At 43.1% G+C, this 25,096-nt stretch overlaps 1 protein-coding gene across 2 annotated transcripts in view; it reads left to right on the top strand.

Moving 5' to 3' along the window:
• Positions 1–23,756: 23,756 nt before the first annotated feature.
• Positions 23,757–25,096, top strand: part of LOC126458444 (phospholipase A2 group XV-like) — a 104,416-nt gene continuing 103,076 nt past the window's right edge. For both annotated transcript variants that reach the window (XM_050095507.1, XM_050095506.1), the window contains exon 1: positions 23,757–24,270. In XM_050095507.1, the coding sequence (XP_049951464.1) occupies positions 24,171–24,270 (100 nt within the window). In that variant the 5' untranslated portion in view covers positions 23,757–24,170. The remainder of the gene's footprint in view (positions 24,271–25,096) is intronic.

Genomic DNA, 25,096 nt, shown 5'->3' with positions numbered 1-25,096 from the left:
AAGAAAGTACTCACAATATGATGATCTGGTTGTAGATCGATAGCAAACTCCCTCCTTACATTCCTGAATACGTTGTACTTACTGTAATGGAAAAACACCACTCACATCACTGTCAGAATCTGATTTGACATTGTCTTCCTCAGCACTACTCGAACTATCACTGCTCTCTCCCAGATGTATAATTAAATTTTCGATGCGTTCTTCCACAACCCCTTCGGTTTTGGCCGCCTCTCTGATGGCACTTGCAGTGCTGTTTACAATTTTAGCCCACGTCTCGTTTGTCACTTTATTGATAGCTGCTGGAAGGAGAGTTTCCACTTCAGAGATCGTGAATTTTTTATTGTTTGCAGCAATGTAATTTTTTATCTGCGCCCACACTCCTTCAATTGCATTGAAGTGACAGTGGTATGGAGGAAGCCGAACGATTTCATGCCCGTGCCTTTTAGCAATCTCGTCAATTACATATGTTGGAAATTGGGGTTTCTTTTGTGCCACAATTTCGAGCAGTTCCGCCTTCCTTAAATCTTCTCTGAAATCTACTTTTCGCCGTTTCAACCACTGAATGATATCGTCTTTTTTTGTTGCCAAGGTTGGTGCCTTAACGTGAACAACGGAATGATAAGGCGCATTGTCCATAACAGTCACTGACGGACTTGTCAGATTCGTCATAAGCGATGTCTCGAACCATTCTTGAAATACTACACTGTTCATTTCTTCATGGTAATCTCCCGTCTTTTTTGACCGAAGCATTTTCAAGCAGTTTGGCACAAAACCTTTCGATGTTCCTGCATGTAAGACAATAATACGTCCTCCTTTGACAACAGGCACTGCCATTGTCCCCTCGGGCGTTCCATCATTCCAGCCTCTACGTAAAGAATGGCTGGCATTGACCTAAGTTTCATCTAACCACACTATACTTTCGAATTCCACACCCATGATCCTGCGCAGAAATCTGCACCGCCATGCAACTACATCTGTCCTTTCCATTAATATTTTGCGTCCGTTAAACAGTGAATAGCTGAAGCCTATGTCTTTCAACACTGACGCAATGAAAATTTGCTCCCTTTAAAAAGATCGTCTTTCTGAAGCGACGCCTGTAATTTAGATAGAGTGGGATGTTCCCTTCTCTTATAATAGCTGTATATATGACGACGAATAGCGTCTTTCTGAAAATCGTCCAAAGCTGTCACCTGCTTATTTCTCGGTCGCTTCTTTCCTGGTGTGTGCAGCTTTGTTGTGCCACTCTCGTCACAATCTACACTATACTGTTCTTTCCCTATCTTTACAACAGTGTTCGTACTTATTTTCAATGCTGCTGCAGTTCTCTTCACAAACTGAACAACAGGAATTAAGGGCCCACCTTTGTCCTTTTCTTTCTCAAAGTAATCCCTCACAGAGCACACGAATTCACGGGCCTGGGGTGTGTAGCACACTTTTCTTCCTCCGATTCACTTCTTGTGTTGGGCTGGTACTACCCGCCGCACTAGACATTGTTTACAACGAAACATAAACAAAGAAACACTAAAAACAACAAAAACGAAATAAACTGCGAATTCAACTAGGCCGTCATTGGCTGCCTGCCTGCGGTCGCTAGGCAACGGAAAGACGCTACCGAGCTGTCAATACCAAAGACTCGTCTCCCAGACTATAAGTGAACTTATAATCCGCAACTCATAAAACAAGTAAAACAACTGAAAAATTATTTTTGTAATTATAATAAAATACGTTTGTTATAACAAAAGAGGCATAACATATACCCCTTCCATCTCGCTTAGCTGATCAGTTACGTCTGATCGTCAGCTGTCTGACTAAATTGGCTGCTTGACATTGCTGCTGCCTAGTGCGTTAGAGCCTAAACTACTGAGGCCGTTCGCCTACAAGCATTTCTATGTTTCATTTATTGCACTGTAAATCAAGAAAAGCTTTGCTCAACCTGAATGCTGATTTCAGCACTGCAGCGCTTTACTAGGCGTGCCGGTGTGCCTTGACTTTCTCCCATCTCTGAACAGTCAGTTAGAGGGGGATCTACATTTCAACACGTACTCCGAAATATGGTGCAACTTTACTGGGCAGTATTATTATTATGGATGAAAGAAGCGCTGAGTACAACGAACATCGTAAGACCAACCGGGAATCGAACCCTAAGCCTAAGTATTGTAGCCTGGAACTTAATCCACTGAGCCACAAAGGTACATTCCTGCACTAACCATTAATAATTTAGTTATCAAACAGGAACTGCACTGAGCCAATGGAACAAATACTAATTCTAAACAAGAAGTAAACAAGGAAAATACAGTGGCATGATATATTATTCATTATTTAATTTTTTTCCGTCATAGTGCAGCAACTCTATGTGGCATGGACTCAACAAGTTGTTGGAAGTCCCCTCCAGAAATATTGAGCCATGCTGCCTCTATACTCGTCTATAACTGGCCTAAGTGTTGCCGGTGTGATATTTTGTGCACGAAGTGACTTCTCGATTATCTTCCATAAATATTTGGTGGGATACATGTCGGGCAGACTGGGTGGCTAAACCATTCGCTAGAATTATCCAGAATGTTCTTCAAATCAAACCATTCGCTCAAATCTAAACATCCCATTAGAAAAATTTATGAATTACTGTGCTGGTAAACCTCTTAAGTTATTTGATTTTCAAACAGCTGAACAAAACTGAACGTACTCAGACATTCACTAAACTGACACATAATATTTTTAGCGCAACGCATTCTGACTTTCAATAATCCCTACAAAAGAATGGCCCTGACTAACAATAACCTATACCTTTCATGAAGCACTTACCTTACAAAAATCTTCGTTACTCGAACTACTGCAATATAGCGAGCACCAATACTGCCAGCTAAATAAAAGATCCTAACTACTGGAGGCACTAACTACTGATTGGCATAGTTAGCAAATGAAAGATTTTGATAGAGAAGAAACAATGTATTTACCTTAACAATATTCAAAAGTCGTCATATATATATATATATATATATATATATATATATATATATATATATATATATATATATATATCAGTTCATGATATCCAGTATTACAAATTTACTCTTTCTGATGGACACACGTCCAGATCGGCCGCTCTCAAAATTCTGCCATCTCTCTCCCCAAATTCACCACTGCTGGCAGCTCACCTCCAACTGCGCGACGCTACGTACTGTTCACATCCAACTGTCCAAGACTACAATAGCAAATATTCCAACAATGCAAACCAGCCACAGACTGCACACAGCACAGTCAGTGATTTTTCATACAGAGCGCTACGTGGCGTTACCAACATAAAAACCTAAACAGTCTACTTACAAAATTATCCAGAATGTTCTTCAAATCAAGAGCAAACAACTGTGGCCTGGTTACACGGTGCATTGTCATCCATAAAAATTCCATCATTGTTTGGGAACATGATGTCCATGAATGGCTGCAAATGATCTCCAAATAGCCTAACAATCCAGAGGACCCAATCCATTCCATATAAACGCAGCCCACACCATTATGGAGCCACCACCAGCTTGCACAGTGCCTTGTTGAGAATTTGGGTCCATGGGTTTGTAGGGTCTGCGTCACACTCGATCCCTGCCATCAGCTCTTACCAACTGAAATTGGGACTCATCTGACCAAGCCACAGTTTTCCACTCTTCTGGGATCCAACCGATATGATCACAAGGCCAGGAGAGGCGCTGCAGGCGACGTTGTGGTGTTAGTAATGGCACTTGTGTCGGTTGTCCAGTGCCATCGTCCATTAACGCCAAATTTCGCCACACTGTCCTAACAGACATCGTCGTTGTTCGTCCCACATTGATTTCTGTGGTTCTTTCATGCAGTGTTGTTTGTCTGCTAGCACTGACAACTCTATGCAAACGCCGCTGCTATCGGTCGTTAAGTGAAGGCTGTAAGCCACTGCGTTGTCATGGTGAGAGGTAATGCGATATTTGGTATTCTCAGCACACTCTTGACATTGAGTATCCCTGAATGTTGAATACCCTAACGATTTCAGAAATGGAATGTCCAGTGCGTCTAACTTCAACTACTATTCCGTGTTCAAAGTCTGTTAATTCCCGTCGTGCGGCCATAATCATGTCGGAAACCTACTCAAATGAATCACTTGAGTAGAGAGCGCGCGGAATAACATAGCCAGTAGATGCGCAATTGACAAGGCACTCGTGGGGAGAGCGGTACCGATAGTGTTGGGAGTTATGGGCAGGCGCTGAAGAGGACGTGCCGTTCTGAACTGAAGCCTGCACTCATATTTATTGTAAATATTAAGAACCAAAATCACTTACCCTGGTCTAAGAAGGGGTCCAATATTCAGGAACACACATTTTCAATAAATTGCCAGCAACCATTCAAAACTTGGTTTCAGATAAAGCACAGTTTAAACAGAGTTTGAAAGACTTTTTGATAGCAGCTCCTTCTATTCTATAATGACTCTCTTAACACGGACTGCTAGACCAGCTTAAATAAAAATGTCTTTTAGATTTCAGTTTTAACAGCACTAGGTCATGACAGCCAAGATTAGGTATTTTGTGTATGATACATTTATTATAGGTGCATAACTATATTTCATTCTGACAGTGTATTAATTCTGTAAATATTGGCAAACCCACTTCACTGTTATATATTCACATTTTTTGACAATCTCCTGACAAATGATCAGGGCACTGTATATTATACTCAGATGTTTTATGTTTTTTTATTTTTTAAATTTTCTGACTTGTTCCATATCCACGAGAATCATTACTGGTGGGAAGGGAGGGGGGGGGGGGGGCAGTTAGCTTTAGCGTATTTCAAGGGGTCGTGGACAAGGCGACAGTTCGAATCCCGCTACCACTTACTTTTTAATCTAATTTTTTTTCATCGCTCGTCACATTATTTCTTTTATATGAGAGAGTTAATACAATGAAAAAAACAACGTGCATTTTCATGAAGTTGTAGTGAATTTTATATATTATTTGACTATTTACTATTTGTAATTAAATTTTCGAGGACGAGGGACAGGCTTGGAAAGGCCAAGTCAAGCCTCGATAAATAATGAAGCTGATGGCGTTAATCACAATCAGTAATATAATGAGTCACAATGTGGCAGACCACAAGAACAATATACAGTTACTCGTCGGATGTACTCTCGACATGACACGTTGCAGGATAGTATTTGTCATACAGACACGGAAAATATAAATTGAATCCTCATACAAATACACGTGGTTTTTCCATTACATTATGTTTCGAATGTCATATAAATTAAATAACATGACCAGTGATGAAAAGATAAGATTAATAATTAAGTTTGAGGGGGAGTCGAACCGTCGCCCTACGAAGCTCGAAAGCTAATCACTTAATCACTCAAAAAAAAAAAAAAAGAAAAATTGGATTGGGGGGGGGGGGGGGGGTCAGGTCACGACCTGGCAGAGGCAACGTGGGCAGGTGTTCGCAACCCGAGACCTGGCCACAATGTCTCCACCCTCCCTTTTCTGGGGATGTAGTCCAAGGTATGAAAGGGATTTTTTTTATTTTATTTTTTGTAAATTTTTATTTGAGGTGTTTTTTGTGTCTATTGATTTTTATTGTCTTTCTTAGGTGTTAAACACAACATACATAAATTAAACGTGCCATTCAACACACCCAAACGTACAAACGGCTCCTAACGCCGTCTAGATTTAAAGATTTCACTAGAAAAAGAAAGAAAAGAAAACGGGACCCTGTAACGGCCCTATTGTCGTACATGTAGTCCCCCGAATGCATCAGGCATAAACGTTAGTTCCTGAACGTTGAGCTACCTCCTCATTTCACTTCTCATACCCAGAACCCACGTGTCTCCGCGAGATATCATGTTGCTCTTGCAATATGTACCAGAAATCTATGACATTCCTGTCATCGGTGCGACAGATATAATAACGTCTCTATCCTCTTTATCCAGTTTGCGGCGTTTGTCCTGGCGGTGGGAAAGTATACTTAGTCCGGGAACAGTAGGTCGTCAGCTTTGATTGCCGTGTGCGCCGTACGCAGTAAAAGGGCCAGCATTTTCCTCGTTAGAAGCCAACAATCGACTGCCGTGCAACAAACCAAATGGTGCTCGTCGGAGTCGACGACCGCGCAGTGGGGGCGCATCGGCGTGTCGACCAGATGAATGGAGTGCAGTCGCTGACGGTTCGGGAATTTGCCGTTCACCACTACATACCACAACGCACGTACCACTGAAGGGAGAGAGGAAGGATGGACCGCTCTCCTAATTCTCTGCCACTGTATCGCCCGGGCACTTCTGTTCGGCCACACTGCGCGATTGTTGCTGAAGGAAGCTTCGATGTATGTCTTTCGTTGTGGGCAGCCTGGTCTCCGGCAAACTGTCCTGAACGTAACTGTAATCGACGCAGAGGTCCCGAACGTGTGCGAGCAGTGCCGTGATGTGGCCTACATTGACTGGTAGACAAAGTGAATGGGGAGCCACTTCGTTGACCACAGCGCCCATTAAGGTGACGTGCTCGATTCTCCAATAGCATTGCATCGTACTGAGAAATAGCGCACGCGCCCTGTTCTTCACGTTTACGAGTCCGATGCCTCCTCCTCTCGGTGGCACCGTCAAGGTATCGTAGCCGATTTTGAGAGGAGGTCAGCACCTACGAAATGTTCGAAGTTCGAAATTAGTCTTGACGCAATCGTGTTGGCAACGGCAGTATGTGTGCCAAGTGACTTAGTTTCGAAGCCAAATAGACATTGACATAATGTGCGCGCTAGAATACAGGGTTATTACAAATGATTGCCCGCATCTCGTGGTCGTGCGGTAGCGTTCTCGCTTCCCACGCCCGGGTTCCCGGGTTCGATTCCCGGCGGGGTCAGGGATTTTCTCTGCCTCGTGATGGCTGGATGTTGTGTGCTGTCCTTAGGTTAGTTAGGTTTAATTAGTTCTAAGTTCTAGGCGACTGATGACCTCAGCAGTTGAGTCGCATAGTGCTCAGAGCCAATCCAAGCCATTACAAATGATTGAAGCGATTTCACAGCTCTACAATAACTTTATTATTTGAGATATTTTCACAATGCTTTGCACACACATACAAAAACTCAAAAAGTTTTTTTAGGCATTCACAAATGAGCCCCTTTAGTGATTCGGCAGACATCAAGCCGATAATCAAGTTCCTCCCACACTCGGCGCAGTATGTCCCCAACAATGAGTTCGAAAGCATCGTTGATGCGAGCTCGCAGTTCTGGCACGTTTCTTGGTAGAGGAGGTTTAAACACTGAATCTTTCACATAACCCCACAGAAAGAAATCGCATGGGGTTAAGTCGGGAGAGCGTGGAGGCCATGACATGAAATGCTGATCATGATCTCCACCACAACCGATCCATCGGTTTACCAATCTCCTGTTTAAGAAATGCCGAACATCATGATGGAAGTGCGGTGGAACACCATCCTGTTGAAAGATGAAGTCGGCGCTGTCGGTCTCCAGTTGTGGCATGAGCCAATTTTCCAGAATGTCCAGCCACACGTGTCCCGTAACGTTTTTTTCGCAGAAGAAAAAGGGGCCGTAAACTTTAAACCATGAGATTGCATAAAACACGTTAACTGTTGGTTAATTGCAAATTTGCTGCACGAATGCGTGAGGATTCTCTACCGCCCAGATTCGCACATTGTGTCTGTTCACTTCACCATTAAGAAAAAATGTTGCTTCATCACTGAAAACAAGTTTCGCACTGAACGCATCCTCTTCCATGAGCTGTTGCAACCGCGCCGAAAATTCAAAGCGTTTGACTGTGTCATCGGCTGTCAGGGCTTGTAGCAATTGTAAACGGTAAGGCTTCTGCTTTAGCCTTTTCCGTAAGATTTTCCAAACCGTCGGCTGTGGTACGTTTAGCTCCCTGCTTGCTTTATTCGTCGACTTCCGCGGGCTACGCGTGAAACTTGCCCGCACGCGTTCAACCGTTTCTTCGCTCATTGCAGGCCGATCCGTTGATTTCCCCTTACAGAGGCATCCAGAAGCTTTAAACTGCGCATACCATCGCCGAATGGAGTTAGCAGTTGGTGGATCTTTGTTGAACTTCGTCCTGAAGTGTCGTTGCACTGTTATGACTGGCTGATGCAAGTGCATTTCAAGCACGACATATGCTTTCTCGGCTCCTGTCGCCATTTTGTCTCACTGCGCTCTCGAGCGCTCTGGCGGCAGAAACCTGACGTGCGGCTTCAGCCGAACAAAACTTTATGAGTTTTTCTACGTATCTGTAGTGTGTCGTGACCATATGTCAATGAATGAAGCTACAATGAATTTATGAAATGGCTTCAATCATTTGTAATAGCCCTGTATATCTATGGCGCGCAGTGAATGTTGTCGTACTAATGCGCAATTTGTCGCAGCAGCCGTCGATAATTATCCGCCGCTGTACGTCGTATGTTTCCATGGAATACCACTCCCAAACACTTTAGAGTGGGGACCTTGGTGATCGGCACTGCTGTCCCTGATACCAGCCCACTGTCCACTTCCATGTATCGTGTCTTTTGTAGGTTGATGACACTATACGCAATACATTACAAATGTAATGTATTGCGAATACATAGAAAGAAGGATCCTTTATTGTATGATTATATGATAGCGGAACAAACACTGGTAGCAGTTACTTCCGTAAAATATCTGGGAGTATGCGTACGGAACGATTTGAAGTGGAATGATCATATAAAACTAATTGTTGGTAAGGCGGGTACCAGGTTGAGATTCATTGGGAGAGTGCTTAGAAAATGTAGTCCATCAACAAAGGAGGTGGCTTACAAAACACTCGTTCGACCTATACTTGAGTATTGCTCATCAGTGTGGGATCCGTACCAGGTCGGGTTGACGGAGGAGATAGAGAAGATCCAAAGAAGAGCGGCGCGTTTCGTCACTGGGTTATTTGGTAACCGTGATAGCGTTACGGAGATGTTTAATAAACTCAAGTGGCAGACTCTGCAAGAGAGGCGCTCTGCATCGCGGTGTAGCTTGCTCGCCAGGTTTCGAGAGGGTGCATTTCTGGATGAGGTATCGAATATATTGCTTCCCCCTACTTATACTTCCCGAGGAGATCACGAATGTAAAATTAGAGAGATTAGAGCGCGCACGGAGGCTTTCAGACAGTCGTTCTTCCCGCGAACCATACGCGACTGGAACAGGAAAGGGAGGTAATGACAGTGGCACGTAAAGTGCCCTCCGCCACACACCGTTGGGTGGCTTGCGGAGTATCAATGTAGATGTAGATGTAGATGTACCTGGCACTGCTCCCTAATGCTGAAGCCATTCCAGCGCCGCCTGGATTTCTTCTTCTGACTTGACCAAAAGAACGACGTCGTCGGCGCATGCGCGGTATTGGAAAGATGCGGTCCGTAGTTGGATGCCTTCAAGTCGACGTCGGAGGCTGTGTAGTGCAGGTTCAAGAGTGAATGCAAATAAGATGGCCGAAAGGGGACAACCTTGCCACACTGAGCGCTGTATTGTGAAAGGTTCTGAGGTAACACTGTTCACCAAGACTCCCAAGTTCACGACATTAATCAACCTCAAGGTCGTGTCCACAAACATGAGGGGGATTCCCATTAGTTCCATGACCCCTCGCAGGAACACATGGTTCACTCAGTCGAAAGCGTGGTCGAAATCCACTGCCACGAGGCCTCCTCGTAATCGACGCGCCGACATCAATGCTATGACATCCCTGTAGCCCCCAGCACTGTGTGTTTATTGCTCTCCATACCTAGACACGTTTGATCTAAGTGTATTTTGTCCTTTATCGCCACTTGAAGGCAAGCGCAGAAGATACTTGCAAAGATTTTGTAGTCTCCATTCATTAACATCAAAGGCCAGTAGTCTTGTGGTCTACGACCATGACTTGGTTTAGGAACAGGTATCATGATTTTTATTTATTTATTTATTGTTCCGTGGGACCAAATTAAGGAGAAGTCTCCACGGTCATGGAACGAGTCAATACATGAAATTTTAACATGATAGTAGAAACAGATAAAATGAAATGTAAAAAAACATATTCAGGTGACAAGTCGTAAGTTTAAATAAAGAAAATCAATAATGTAAAACTGGAATTTGCTTAATTTTTCAGCTCTTCCTGGAGTTCCTCGACAGAATAGAAGGAGTGAGCCATGAGGAAACTCTTCAGTTTAGACTTAAAAGAAGTGTTTGGGCTACTGCTAAGATTTTTGAGTTCTTGTGGTAGCTTATTGAAAATGGATGCAGCAGAATACTGCACTCCTTTCTGCACAAGAGTAAAGGAAGTGCATTCCACATGCAGATTTGATTTTTGCCTAGTATTAACTGAGTGAAAGCTGCTAACTCTTGGGAATAAGCTAATATTGATAACAACAAACGACATTGAAGAAAATATATACTGTGAGGGCAATGTCAGAATTCTCAGGCTATTGAATAGGGGTCTACAAGAGGTTCTTGAACTTACACCACACATAGCTCGAACAGCCCGTTTTTGAGCCAAAAATACCCTTTTTGAATCAGAAGAATTACCCCAAAAAAATAATACCATATGACATAAGCGTATGAAAGTATGCGAAGTAGACTACTTTTCATGTTGAACTATCACTTGTTTCAGATACTGTTCTAATGGTAAATAAAGCAGCATTTAGTTTCTGAACAAGATCCTGAACGTGGGCTTTCCACAACAGCTTACTATCTATCCGAACGCCTAGGAACTTGAACTGTTCCGTCTCGCTTATAATATGCCCATTCTGTCTGATCAAAATCTCGGTTCTTGTTGAATTGTGAGTTAGAAACTGTAAAAACTGAGTCTTACTGTGATTTAGCATAAAATTATTTTCCATAAGCAATGAACTTATTTCATGAACTACATTATTTGATACTGTTTCAACATTACACACAAGATCCTTCACTACCAAACTGGTGTCATCAGCAAACAGAAATATTTTTGAATCCCCAGTAATACTAGAAGGCGTATCATTTATATAAATAAGAAACAGCAGTGGCCCCAGCACCGACCCTTGGGGAACGCCCCACTTAACAGTGCCCCATTGGGACTGAACATCACTACCACTCTCAATATATGCCCTCTGTGAACGCGGTAAGGATACATGAGGTAGGTGTTAAGAGTTCATTGTACATCTGTACCCATGTCGGTTGGGATTTGTTTAACGCACTACTCTTTGGCAGCTTCCAGATCATCTATGGTGATTTCAGCCATAAGGCTGTCCACTTCAGTGGGATGCTCGTTCGCTGACATTTTGCGAAGTACTTCTGCCAGTCCTGCTCTGCCCAGCTTGTCATCCACATAGAAACTGTGATAATGGTGAACAAAAGCAAGCGCAGTACCCTTCTGTAACGTGGCCCGTGATCCATCAGCCATTTCAACATCCCATATAAGTGTTTGTCACAGCTGCCTCTTTCTCCCAGCATACAGTGTAACAATGGCCATTCGTTGTGTAATCTGTCGAGCATTCTCGCACGTTTTCTCCTTCCATCTTCACTGCCGTAAAATGCAGCAGTTGTGCTTTGATACGTTGGGCAGTCTGCTGACGGTCGGGAGACGGTGGTTGTTTCGCCAACTCACGTAGGGCTGTGAAATAAAATTCGTATGTCGCCCATTGCCAATGTGACTTATCTTGGTCATATCGCGTGAACTTTCTATGTAAAGCTGGTTTGACGCACCAGAGCCACCATTTAAGCATTGAATCATACGAACGTTGGTGTCGTTGACATTTTCGCCATGTGACTTCAACCTCACGTAAACAGTTCTCATCCTACAGGTGGGTAACGTTGAGCTTCCATGGGCTCCTACTGCGCCGTGTCTTGCCGTGGCACAGCGATGGTGCAGATGTAAGCCTGTTGATCTGTAAAGGCCGTAGGCCACACCTTGGCATCAACCATCGCCTTGTATTGCCCACGTGACACAAGCACTCTGTCTAGTCGACTAGCTGAGTGGCTTGCAAAGTATGTATATCCGTGGCTATCGTCGTGTGTCATTTCCCAGGTGTCATGCAGTGCAAGATCCTGGACTGGGCGTCTGTAACGCCGGGCAAGTAACGAAGTGTGGTCATTGCTCCTGGGACTGCAGAACACAGTTGGCAATATAATTCTCCTGACGTTCTCGAAATAGCGGCGACTCTTCCTCTGTGTAAAAGGCTGTGTGGTCGTGTCTCTTGGTCGACCCAGATGATGCGTAAACATTCACCAAGCGGACATCCTCGACAGTCAGGGCAACACCACGGGTCAACGGTAAGTATTCCACATCTTCTGCCACTATTCCTTCTCATAACAGTATGGCTGTGCTACCACTACCGTCGTAACCTATTAAACGATAGACGTCATAACCACAAAACTCAACTGGGGCGTCGTTTCGTACCTGCTGCAGAAAAACTATGTCGACGTTCATTGCCTGCAGCATATCTTGGAACATTTGTATCTTTACTGAGGTGCGAATACTACTGACGTTAATTGTACCAATACGGTAGAAGTGTGACAGCTTATCGGTTGTGCACTGCTGGTAAGTAACGCACCTAGTGATCGGCTGTGGAAGGACCATTCTTCCTGGACCAGGACCACATGACACGGCCTCATTGGCTGCCATGGACAAGGCTCCCTCCCGACTCGTTGTCGGTGGGAGCCAATGATTGAACGTTGACTTCCTGCATCTCATTAGTTTCTTCCATTTCTTGTGCCCAATCTCATAATGCAGGGCTTCCCAACCTTTTCAGCTGGGGGACCCCTTCTTCAGTCGAAAATCCATGGCGGACCCCTAGTCAGTCAAGAGCACAGTAACTTTAAATTTCAGAACGAAACCCATGGGAACTGAAAGCTTCTTAATGCAAGTGCCATGTTCCCAATGACCTCCTCCCCACCCCCCCCCCCCACCCCCCCCCCTCCGAAGTATCAGTAGTCTTTGGTTTAGAGATGAATGAAAACAACTAGAAATTAACGATCCAATTTGAATTCCCACTGTATTCAGACACTTACTAGTGGATTTACTCCCTTTGTTCAGCACACTATAGCCTGATTAAATTTACTTGGTAATTGACTTTTTACACGTTGGAGCTGCCTTCCTCCAAGAGCAATCAACATCACGTCCAAACTGTTTGCTGTTGACAAGCTGCCGCTTGTGGTCTGTTCACTTCCACTGTTTGGCTATTGTTGTGTAAGGAGGCAGACCAATGACTCGGGGAAGAAACACATCGCGAAAGAAAAGAGGCCAAGGAATTGCCTTTAAAGGACTATTGTGACATCTTTTGTGCAATGTGTGGGAATACATTCACCCAGTTTACATGCGTTTCCAAAACAGGATTTCGTAAGCCGATGTCCCAGTTCCGCTTTTGGTTGGTCAGGTAAACACTTCAAAATCGGTTCTGGAAATGTGCTTTTATAAAGCCGTTTTCCAGTTCCACAATCGATTTTCGTGCCCATGTAAAGAGCTCGGAAAGTCTAGTTATTTTTACGTCTTTGCGTATCTGCTGAACGGCAGCTGTCAGTCCATAGCCTGCAGCTAGCAGGCGGCGTTGCAACAGTGTACTGTCAGTTGGTAGCTGGCAACTGGCAGGCGGCGTGGCAACAGTTTAGCCACAGCTGACAACTTCAACTACTATTTGGACACTATATCGTGGCAGTCAGCCTCGGCTGTAAGCAAATTAGGAAAACAAACAAACACTCTCTTATTTCTATATAAGAAGACAAAGCTTTCACAGAATGTAAGACTTTTTTTCTCAAAGGAAACAATTCTGGCAGAGGAGTTTACCTTTTACATGGTTGCACGTGAAAAGTCCTCATTTGTTTACGCTCGCAGCCAGTTGCCACAATATAGTGTCAGAGAGATAGCAAGTAATTGAAATTGAAGTATAGGCAGGTCATATTTTTAACTGAGAGAACGAAATTTATTATAAAGAAAAGAAATTAGCTTTAGAGATCATTTTAATTTTCGTAACAAAAATATCAATGACAACAGAATTCAATTAATAATTATTTTGTAAATGATAGAAGACAGAAACAAAATTCCTACAGAGTTATACTTCAGGTACGTTCACTGAGCATTTACGAAGCATTTTTATGCTTTCTTCTTTACTGTAGATGAGTCTGTAGGAATAATAATGGAATCCTAATGTGATGCTTGAGTGTGCTTCTGCTGACACAATTTTGAAAAGTTGGGTTCAGTCCTTGACAACTGGAGACAGATGTCTGGTTTCGCATCTAGACAGCTTCGTTACTTAGTTTTGTGGGCAGCATGGATCGAAAATCCAGATTCACTCATGTATGTTGTGGCAAACAGAAGAAGTACACGCCGACCGGAGTGGCCGAGCGGTTCTAGGCGCTACAGTCTGGAACCTGCCTCGGGCATGGATGTGTGTGATGTCCTTAGGTTAGTTAGGTTTAAGTAGTTCTAAGTTCTAGGGGACTGATGACCTTAGAAGTTAAGTCCAATAGTGCTCAGAGCCATTTGAGCCATTTGAAGAAGTACACGTTTTGCGTTTTCAACAAGGGGGTAGTATTTCTTGTTATCCAAGCGGATCCAAAAGCGTGAGTAACCGTCAATGTCAAAACTTGATTTCAAGGGAGGGTCTCTGGCAATTTCTATTAACAACTCATATTCATTTGATGATAGAATGTTAGGCTTTTTGGATACAGTGAATGGGTTGACCACCCATTCGTATTTCTGCAGCTTCTCATCTTCAGCTGTTGGGAAATAATGCTCCAACAATGACATCAAGCTTCGGAGATGTTCCAGGATTTCATGAAATAAATTCTCCCCAAGCGCCAATGTTTAGTTTTTCAAAAACTCCTTGAGAAGAGGAAATCACTCGACCTCCCCCTCCTCGACACTCAGCCCAAAAATTGATTTTCCTCTTGAATTCTCGAACTTTGTCGATAACAGTGACCTTCGTTTCACATTACCCTTGGAGTGAAATATTCATTTCGTTCATTTTGGAGAAAATATCTGACAAATAGGCAAGATACACTACCAATTTTCGTCATTAATGAGGTCTACTAATTTGGTGTTATGCTCCAAAAGGAAAGCTAAGACTTCCAGTCTTTATTCTTACAACCGAGAGAGTGCATTCCCACTTGAGAGCCATCTCACTTCTGTGTGGAGAAGCAGGGAACAATGAAGGCTTCCCATATCTTCACACAGTACTGTGAAAAGTCTTGACCCGTCATAGCTTCTGCAACATCTGTGCACACATCTATGCAATTAGACCATGAAACTTCGTTAGTCCTTAAAAAATCATCCAGTAGAGGGAATATTTCAGCACCTGTTGTGTTGGCAGGTAGTGGTCTGCACGATAAGAGGTCCTCCTCAAAACATCCAGAATATTAATAATGGACAAAAGCCAATAAAATCGCTAATCCTGCAACATCAGTGGATACATCTATCTGCAGAGAAAACGAATTGTGTTGGATGCGAGAAACAAGAGTGTCTTCCACATCATTTGACATGTCAACAATGCATCTCTTGACAGTATTGTTTGATAATGGCACCGAAGATACAAGCTTTACTGCCTTTTCGTCTATCATGCAAGAAACAATAACGTTAACACACGGCTTTATTCGATTTTCTGCGATGGGATGAGCTTTGCCTGTTTTTGCCACTCGATAACTAACCAAGAAAGAAGCTTTTTGCATGAGTTTTCATGCAATGCTAAGAAGTAGCTAGTTCAGCACTCTTCCTTTTGAAAATATCGATGTCTTTAGCCTGGAAATCCGGGTGAGTACCTTCAGAGTGACGGCGCAATTTAACTGGAACCATTGAACTGTTCGGAAGGACTCGCGCACAAATTACACGCTGAGCTTTACCCTCCTTTGTCTCCATAAAGCCCATTTCTAAATAGCTTTTGTTGTACTTAAGCTTCTTGGTTATTCCGCTTCCACAGGACATAGCAACCAATGGAGTACTAGCACCGTTTTCACATAATAAATCCGGCTGTGGAGCTTCTTGTGGTTGTTCTTCCTTCCTCCTCATTCATTTCAACCAGAAACTTCCCTTGTTGTGAAGGTGATTGAGAAACTGCAACCTTCTTCAATCATACTGACTTCAGCCACCGATGTTACAAGTAATGTACTAGTCAGAAATCGACTTATGAAGTAGGTAGTGCACTGACAAAGCAAGTTTAACATTTAATTATGCCTGGGGCGCCGGCCATGGTGGCCGAGCTGTTCTAGGCGCTACAGTCTGGAACCGCGCGACTGCTACGGTCGCAGGTTCTAATCCTGCCTCGGGCATGGAGGTGTGTGATGTCCTTAGGTTGGTTAGGTTTAAGTAGTTCTAAGTTCTAGGGCACTGATGACCTTAGAAGTTAAGTCCCATAGTGCTCAGAGCCATTTGAACCATTTTGATGCGTGGGGCCGCATACGTGCCAGCGAGCACTGTGACTGGTCGACAAAGCTCGCTCCGCGCATGCGTAAAAGTTTTCAGCGCATCTAGCGCCGTGAGCCGACGCACAAACGACCCCCGTATTGTTGCGAAACGGTCGATCAGAGAAGCCGCCTTCTCCGGCACTAAACTGTGTAAGCGTTCTACCTTAGGAACCGCAAAGGCTGCTTGGGATTACGACCTGAAGTAACAGTACACAAGATTTTCACACGAAAAAAGTGATGAATTTGTTTTTCCCATTTTTATTCAATAATTTTACTCATTATTTTACACGATTTGGTGAAAGGTGGCTGTGGACCCCCTAGAAAGAGCCGGCGGACCGCTATGGGGTCCGCGGACCACACGTTGGGAAGCCCTGTCCTAATGCATTGGTGAGGAATCTCACAATTGACGGGCATTCATCTGCAGGTGCGACGTCATCTTGTTGCATATCTGTATCCATCGCGTCTCTCTGATGTGGCGGCTTCTGACGCATCTACATCTACATATATACTCCGCTAGCCACCAAGCGGTGTGTGGCAGAAGGCACAATTAGCGCCAAAGTCGTATTTCATTAGGTACGACGTCGTCCTGGCCTGGCGGTGGAAACGAATCATGATCGTTCCCACTGTATTGTTCGTCGCCTCAGTTGTGGTGTTCATCTTCTGTGGACAGCCACCTCTTCTTTCACTTCTTTGACCGTTGGGTTCATGGTGGGGCTTCCACATCTGCTGAGAGATGCTGTTCAGTGCGGCTCTGCTTCCATATCTGAAGATGGGTTCGACAAGACCGTGGCTCTGCAGCTGTTGTGGTGCGTCTGGCTGGTGGTATGGCAAGGTTATTTGCACCATCAGTGACTTGGGATTGGAGGCGATAGTCGCCGACTCTACTATCAACAGCTTGTCATGGGCATCGCCCACGTCGTTCTGTACCGCTTCCGTGTATGTAATAGGCAGCGATGTCATGTGCTGTGGCGACTGCTGGGTGTCCTGAGGTAGCTGAAGTAGACGTCACTGAAGACAGGCAGTTTGGACATGGCCTTCCTGCCCACAGCCAGAGCAAGTTTCCGGTTGACCATCGTATATAACGACAGCCACCCATTGTCAGATGAGGTGGTATTTGCTTCTAGAGTTCAATTCTTATTTGGCACACTCCGCTTAGTACGGGATACATCTCGAAGCTGATTCATTTCTCCGCAGCATGATTAAGGACCATGCCGTAGAGGCGAAGTGCTGCAATAACCATGTCCAAAGGAACTTCGAATGGAAATTCGAATATGCTACCGTTCTCACTCCGAGACCAGCATGATCAACAGAAACCACACCCATGTTCCCGTTAGCGTGGCAAAAGCGGTAACTGTCGGTAGATCGACGAGTAAGTCTGCCGCACGCTGCCTCATCCATGAGTTTGACGTGTATGACACCGGCCACTATTGATGAGTGAATTCCTATCAGCTCCCGGGGATCTGGTTTCACCACTTCATGCATGAAATGTTCGATTTCATGTGCTTTTGGTCTTGTGTATTGTGTGTCGAATGTGAACTCGATAGTCGCCTTCCGGTAAGGAAGAGCCATCGTGGTCTGTAGTAATCAATGCACCGCTATGTAAAGCCTTACGGATGTAAACAAAGCTCGCTGTAAACGGGGCGTGGCCGGTGTGCTAGGCACGTCCGAACCGCTACAACGCCGAAGGCGGACTTCGGAATTGCCAGACTAGTGCACGTTATTACTTGCACATTATGTTGTCTTAATGGCCCAACACCGTGGCCTCCCCTTGTAAGAAATTTTAAGTCTTTGCATGTGTCTGTGCATCTAAAAGAGATGTCGATGACCCACCATCTGATATAACGTACTGATTTATCCCTATCTTACTCCAATTGGAGGGTTTGGTGCGAGGAGGAGGCAGCTCCACATTTTCCAGTTCGTGGCAAATTAAAAACAACCATTTAAAAATTCAGTTTTCACCAAAACGAAAAAGTTGTCAGCCCTGTTTTGGGCTATCTAATATTACTGACACAAATACACACAAATGCACGCACTCAGGTACGTGCAATAGAGTTTTGAATTTTGGAGCTGCCTCCGTTTTTCTCCAAAGTGAATGAAAAACTCTTTGTAGGACCATTTTCTTCATGTTGTTGTTGTTGCGGTCTTCAGTCCAGAGACTGGTTTGATGCAGCTCTCCATGCTACTCTATACTGTGCAAGCTTCTTCATCTCCCAGTACCTACTGCAGCCTACATCCTTCTGAATCTGCTTAGTGTTCATCTCTTGGTCTCCCTCTACGATTTTTACCCTCCACGCTGCCCTCCAATACTAAATTGGTGATCCCTCGATGTCTCAGAACATGTCCTACCAACCGATCCCTTCTTCTAGTCAAGTTGTGCCACAAGCTCCTCTTCTCCCCAATTCTATTCAATACCTGTCCGCCGCTCGTGGTCTCGCGGTAGCGTTCTCGCTTCCCGAGCCCGGGGTCCCGGGTTCGATTCCCGGCAGGGTCAGGGATTTTCACCTGCCTCGAGATGACTGGGTGTTTGTGTTGTCCTCATCATTTCATCATCATCCAGGAAAGTGGCGAAATTGGACTGAGCAAAGATTGGATAATTGTACGGGCGCTGATAACCACGCAGTTGAGCGCCCCACAAACCAAACATCATCATCATCATCATCTATTCAATACCTCCTCATTAGTTACGTGATCTACCCACCTAATCTTCAACATTCTTCCGTAGCGCCACATTTCGAAAGCTTCTATTCTCTTCTTGTCCAAACTATTTATTGTCCATGTTTCACTTCCATACACGGCTACACTCCATACAAATACTTTCAGAAACAACTTCCTGACATTTAAATCTATACTCGATGTTAACAAATTTTTCTTCTTCTTCACCAGTCTACATTTTATATCCTCTCTACTTCCGAACATCGTCAGTTATTTTGCTCCCCAAATAGCAAAACCCCTTTTCTACTTTAAGTGTCTCATTTCCTAATCTAATTCCCTCAGCATCACCCGACTTCATTCGACTACATTCCATTAACCTCGTTTTGCTTTTGTTGATGTTCATCTTATACCCTCCTTTCAAGACACTGTCCATTCCGTACAGCTGCTCTTCCAAGTCCTTTTCTGTCTCCGACAGAATTACAATGTCATCGGCGAACCTCAAAGTTTTTATTTCTTCTCCATGGATTTCAATACCTACTCCGAACTTTTCTTTTGTTTCCTTTATTGCTTGCTCAATATACAGATTGAACAACATCGGGGAGAGGCTACAACCCTGTCTCACTCCCTTCCCAACCACTGCTTCCCTTTCATACCCCTCGACTCTTATAACTGCCATCTGGTTTCTGTACAAATTGTAAATAGCCTTTCGCTCCCTGTATTTTACCCCTGCCACCATCAGAATTTGAAAGAGAGTATTCCAATCAACATTGTCAAAAGCTTTATCTAAGTCTACAAATGCTAGAAACGTAGGTTTGCCTTTCCTTAATCTTTCTTCTAAGATAAGTCGTAGGATCAGTATTGCCTCGCGTGTGCCAACATTTCTACGGAATCCAAACTGATCTTCCCCGAGGTCGGCTTCTATCAGTTTTTCCATTCGTCTGTAAAGAATTCGCGTTAGTATTTTGCAGCTGTGACTTACTAAACTGATAGTTCGGTAATTTTCACATCTGTCAACACCTGCTTTCTTTGGGATTGGAATTATTATATTCTTCTTGAAGTCTGAGGGCATTTCGCCTGTCTCATACATCTTGCTCACCAGAAGGTAGAGTTTCGTCAGGACTGGCTCTCCCAAGGCTGTCAGTAGTTCTAACGGAATGTTGTCCACTCCGGGGGCCTTGTTTCGACTCAGGTCTTTCAGTGCTCTGTCAAACTCTCTACACAGTATCATATCTCCCATTTCATCTTCATCTATATCCTCTTCCATTTCCATAATATTGTCCTCAAGTACGTCGCCCTTGTATAGACCCTCTATATACTCCTTCCACCTTTCTGCTTTCCCTTCTTTGCTTAGAACTGGGTTTCCATCTGAGCTCTTTATATTCATACAAGTGGTTCTCCTTTCTCCAAAGGTCTCTTTAATTTTCCTGTAAGCAGTATCTATTTTACCCCTAGTGAGGTAAGCCTCTACATCCTTTCATTTGTCCTTTAGCCATCCATGCTTAGCCATTTTGCACTTCCTGTCGATCTAATTTTTGAGACGTTTGTATTCCTTGTTGCCTGCTTCATTTACTGCATTTGTATATTTTCTCCTTTCATCAATTACATTGAATATTTCTTCTGTTACCCAAGGAGATCTACTAGCCCTCGTCTTTTTACCTATTTGATCATCTGCTGCCTTCACTATTTCATCCCTCAAAGCTACCCATTCTTCTTCTACTGTATTTCTTTCCCCCATTCCTGTCAATTGTTCCCTTATGCTCTCCCTGAAACTCTGTACAACTTCTGGTTCTTTCAGTTTATCCAGGTCCCATCTCCTTAAATTCCCACCTTTTTGCAGTTTCTTCAGTTTTAATCTACAGTTCATAACCAATAGATTGTGGTCAGAGTCCACATCTGCCCCTGGAAAAGTCTTACAATTTAAAACCTGGTTCCTAAATCTCTGCCTTACCATTATATAGTGTATCTGATACCTTTTAGTATCTCCAGAGTTCTTCCCTATATACAACCTTCTTTCATGATTCTTGAACCAAGTGTTAGCTACGATTAAGTTATGCTCTGCGCAAAATTCTACCAGACGGCTTCCTCTTTCATTTCTTAGCCCCAGTCCATATTCACCTACTATGTTTCCTTCTGTCCCTTTTCCTACTGACGATTTCCAGTCACCCATGACTATTAAATTTTCGTCTCCCTTCACTACCTGATAATTTACCATTTTCAGTTTAAAAAACATTTATTAATAAAGAAAGTACAACATTATTGGCATAATACATTAATTCTACAGTTCTTCTTCAGTGTTCTAGCTCCCCGCCAGCACCTCAGGATCGTTTGAAGCATCTGACGTCAACTGGTCGTAAAACCATATTTCGCTTTGCCCAACATACCTTTTGGCCAGCTCTTTGACATCTTTAAACTTTTGGCCTTTAAGCGGGAGGAGATAATCATAAGTTTGATGAAGGTGGTCCATTGTTATGAGACTCGCAGGTCCTTGGTTGCAAATTTGTGCATTATCGAAGACAGTCATCCCTACGGTCGCACTGCATTGAATAATCCAGTGTATGGCTGTTCATAGAGGAATATTTTGTACTTAGTGATTAAATATTTTCCTCTTGTTCGATAATGATACGTAAGGGTTCTTCACAAAAAATTTCTTCAACGTGTCAACAAAGTGGAGAATAAATCTCGGGTCCACTTAAGTGACACGACCCGCGCGATGTTTACACCGGTCTGCTGAACGATACTTAACACAACCTCCTTCCTGCTATTGTTTGGGGGAAGAACGAGGCAGCTCTCAGAGCTGTTATCATGCAAACTCGGAGTACAGGCAGCTCCAACTGTTGGAATGCTCTGAAACTAGTGGGTGGAGCTGCCTCTTTCTTGCACCAAAGGAAGGGACTTTTCTTTTTGTATGTGATAGAATCTTCAACGCAATAGAGCCAAAAAGTGGAGCTGCCTCCTTCTTGCGCCAAATCCCTCAATTACAGTTACTACCTAGTAAGTCGCGCGGGGTAGCTGCGTGGTCTATGCGTCTTGCCACGGTTCGCGCGGCTTCCCCCCACGGAGTTTCGAGTGCTCCCTCGGGCATGGGTGTATGTGTGTTGTCCTTAGCATAAGTAGTTTAAGTTAGATTACGTAGTGTGTAAGCCTAGGGACCGACGACCTCAGCAGTTTGGTCCTATAGGAACTTACCACATATTTCCAAAAACTACCTAGTCAATGTTTCAAGTATCAGTTTCAAATGATGAATCTACGAATATACTACAACCCCCTACATATCGCTTCCGCGGGGGTCAGCAGTAAACTAACCTTTTTGTACGTATCTCTTACGGAAAAATAATAGTGTTGCAACTTCACATCTAACACTTAAAACAAAGAAATGCTACATATCATATATTCAGTTACAGTGACAACTGGCGAAAGTGTATCTAGCGCTAATAACCGCAGAAAAGTTTTGTTTCTTGGAATAACTCCAGAATATAGGCAGCACCACCTTTGCGTAATATTTCAAATTGTAGTTCCTCTTCTGTGAGTTACCAACGTAATGTTTATTCCAGCGGAGTACCAGGTTTTGACTCTAGCTGCTATCTCCTGTCGCCAATTTTCGTGGTATTTAACAGTGCGTGGTTTATAACAGTGCTTGGTTTTCCTCTGTAAGGAAAAGAATCAGTACCGCAGGTTTTGGGATGCGGTTCGACCGAACATTATTTTTTTATCAATACAAATATTATATTTGCACTTTTACAACGTTTAGAAAAGCGTAACAGATGAAAGAGCTTGTGTTAAGTATAGGGCCTGCATAGGAGGTGCTCATAGAATCTGCAATAAGATACATCTACATCCATACTCTCCAAACTTCTGTGAAAAGGATGACAGAGGACACTTTACAATGCACAGTTTAGCAGGACTTCTTCCCGTTCCATTCACGTATAGAGCGCGGAAAGATTAGGCTGTTGAAAATGCCACTGCGTACGTGCGCTGCAATTAATCTACTATTGTCCTCACGATCCCTATGAGAACGATAGGTAGTTGTAGTATACTGGTGGATTCATAATTTAAAGTTGATTCATGAAACTTTGTAAGATGTCTTTCTATGCCTCTTCAAGTGTGCCTATTCGGTGTGTAACGAGGCGATTCTTACAGTGACCGAAATATAGTATTGTGAAATAGAATCATACCTCACATCGACATCCGTTATAAGTATATCGTACTGTTTGTAACAGTGCTTGGTTTTCCTCTGAAGAAAAAGAATCAGTACCGCAGGTTTTGGGATGCGGTTCGACTGAACATTATTGTTTTATCAGTACAAATATTATATTCGCACTTTTAAAACGTTTATAAAAGTGTAACAAATGAAGAGCTTGTGTTAAGTTTAGGGCCTACACAAGAGGTGCTCATAGAATCTGCAATACGATACATCTACATCTCTACATTAAACTGTCTACTGCAGTTCGTTGTCGTACAAGGTAGTGTTCTTAGTTTTGTAACTTAACTGCAGCCTTGTACTGAAACGGCTCGGATCCGTAACTAAAATATATGCCCGAACATTTTTGTAACGATTGTTACACATGGTCCGTAAAATTTATGACAAAGGCAGTGAGAAATCCCTCGAGTTGCTTCGTTTTGAAAAAGTTCTTGCACCCCTGACTTCTCTGCACCACATCTACTTCACTGCCAATCACGTGTTCTTAATATGTTAATGACATTCCTTTAAACATCGTCACAGTCCTTGGCACAGTTATCACAATGTAAAGTGCACGAGATAGCTAAAAGATAACGGAACTGTGAGACATGTTTTCGTAACAGCCCTTCTCATTATCGGTGTTTGTAAAGAACAGAGGAAGGGCAAAGATCTTTCAAACGTAAATACAACAGAACAAAGACAGTTCTACAATCAGCTGATTTTGCTTACGCCAAGTTGTTTACCTTTTTCTTATTGGCTGTTGCCCTTCAGTCAGTCGATTCGATTGGTCGCTGAGTATCAGTCTAGCAGACAGCATTTACAAACATAGTGTTTTTCGCACTTGTACTCCTTGTGGTGTATTGTAAATCGTGTTTAGTCGCATTTAATTTTCCGCTTTGTGCACGAGTGAAATATTAGTAGTTTACGTTTATGCACGCTATTCATAAATTCGTCGTTATTACATTACGAACTTGTTAACTGTCTATTGAAGTAACATTAGGGAATGACACACACAGTGATCATCACATTATTGTTTTACGTCGCTGTCACGTTGGCCACAGCGCACAGCATCAGTAATGAGTCTGTACTGCCTATAATTCTTGGTATGTAGTGTTACGAATTAATTTCCTGTGCCGTACAACGTTTTTGTGTTACCGTATACGTACCAAGGACAAAATTCATTAGCAGTAAGAATTTATTTTTGAACTTGTGTTTTCAAAAACAACTAAGAATTTTGTTTCTGTTACTGTTAAGTGTATGGTGTTATTGTTGAATGTTCTGCGTACAGTGAAGTTGTTGTAGCGTAGCTGCTCTACCTTAAAGTAGGCTGGAATTTTATTCATTTTCTTCATGGATGTAATGTACAATAACACAGACTTAATGCCACTTTATTTGAATAGAAATGTGTGTAATTTTTATCAAATTTAAAAACCAAAATTTTTGGGCGCTTGTAAAGACAATGCTGCTGCTGCTTACATTATTGGTACTTCTGCACAAATCATGTGTACTGCTGAAAGAATATGATTTATTCTTGATTTGTTTGATGAATTTCTCCTATTGGTCCCTGCTGATACATCTTACAGTCTAATATGCAGTTATATTTGCAGTAAAGTCTTTCAGCCATCCAACACTGAACTTTGCTACATGTATTACAACACCCTAACATATGGACTGACATATACTGCTATACTGACTCAAAACTGAGAGACATTTGGATTGGAGTTTGTAATAGAACTATGGCCCATGTTTTTCATATGAATAACCTAACATTGACTGGTTGTAAATGGCGATGATAATTGTCTAGAAATGCACTGAACTATTTTTCCCTAGTTAACATGTCCGAGACTCTGATGTTACTGTATGCTTGTGGTATCTCATGATGAATACAGAAGCTGGAAACAATCTCAGCAATGTTTAAAATGACCTTCA

Source organism: Schistocerca serialis, chromosome 2, assembly GCF_023864345.2.
Source record: "Schistocerca serialis cubense isolate TAMUIC-IGC-003099 chromosome 2, iqSchSeri2.2, whole genome shotgun sequence".
NCBI classification, from domain to species: Eukaryota; Metazoa; Arthropoda; class Insecta; order Orthoptera; family Acrididae; genus Schistocerca; species Schistocerca serialis.
Note: the sequence above shows the minus strand (reverse complement) of the source record. Positions and strands in the feature narration are given on the sequence as shown.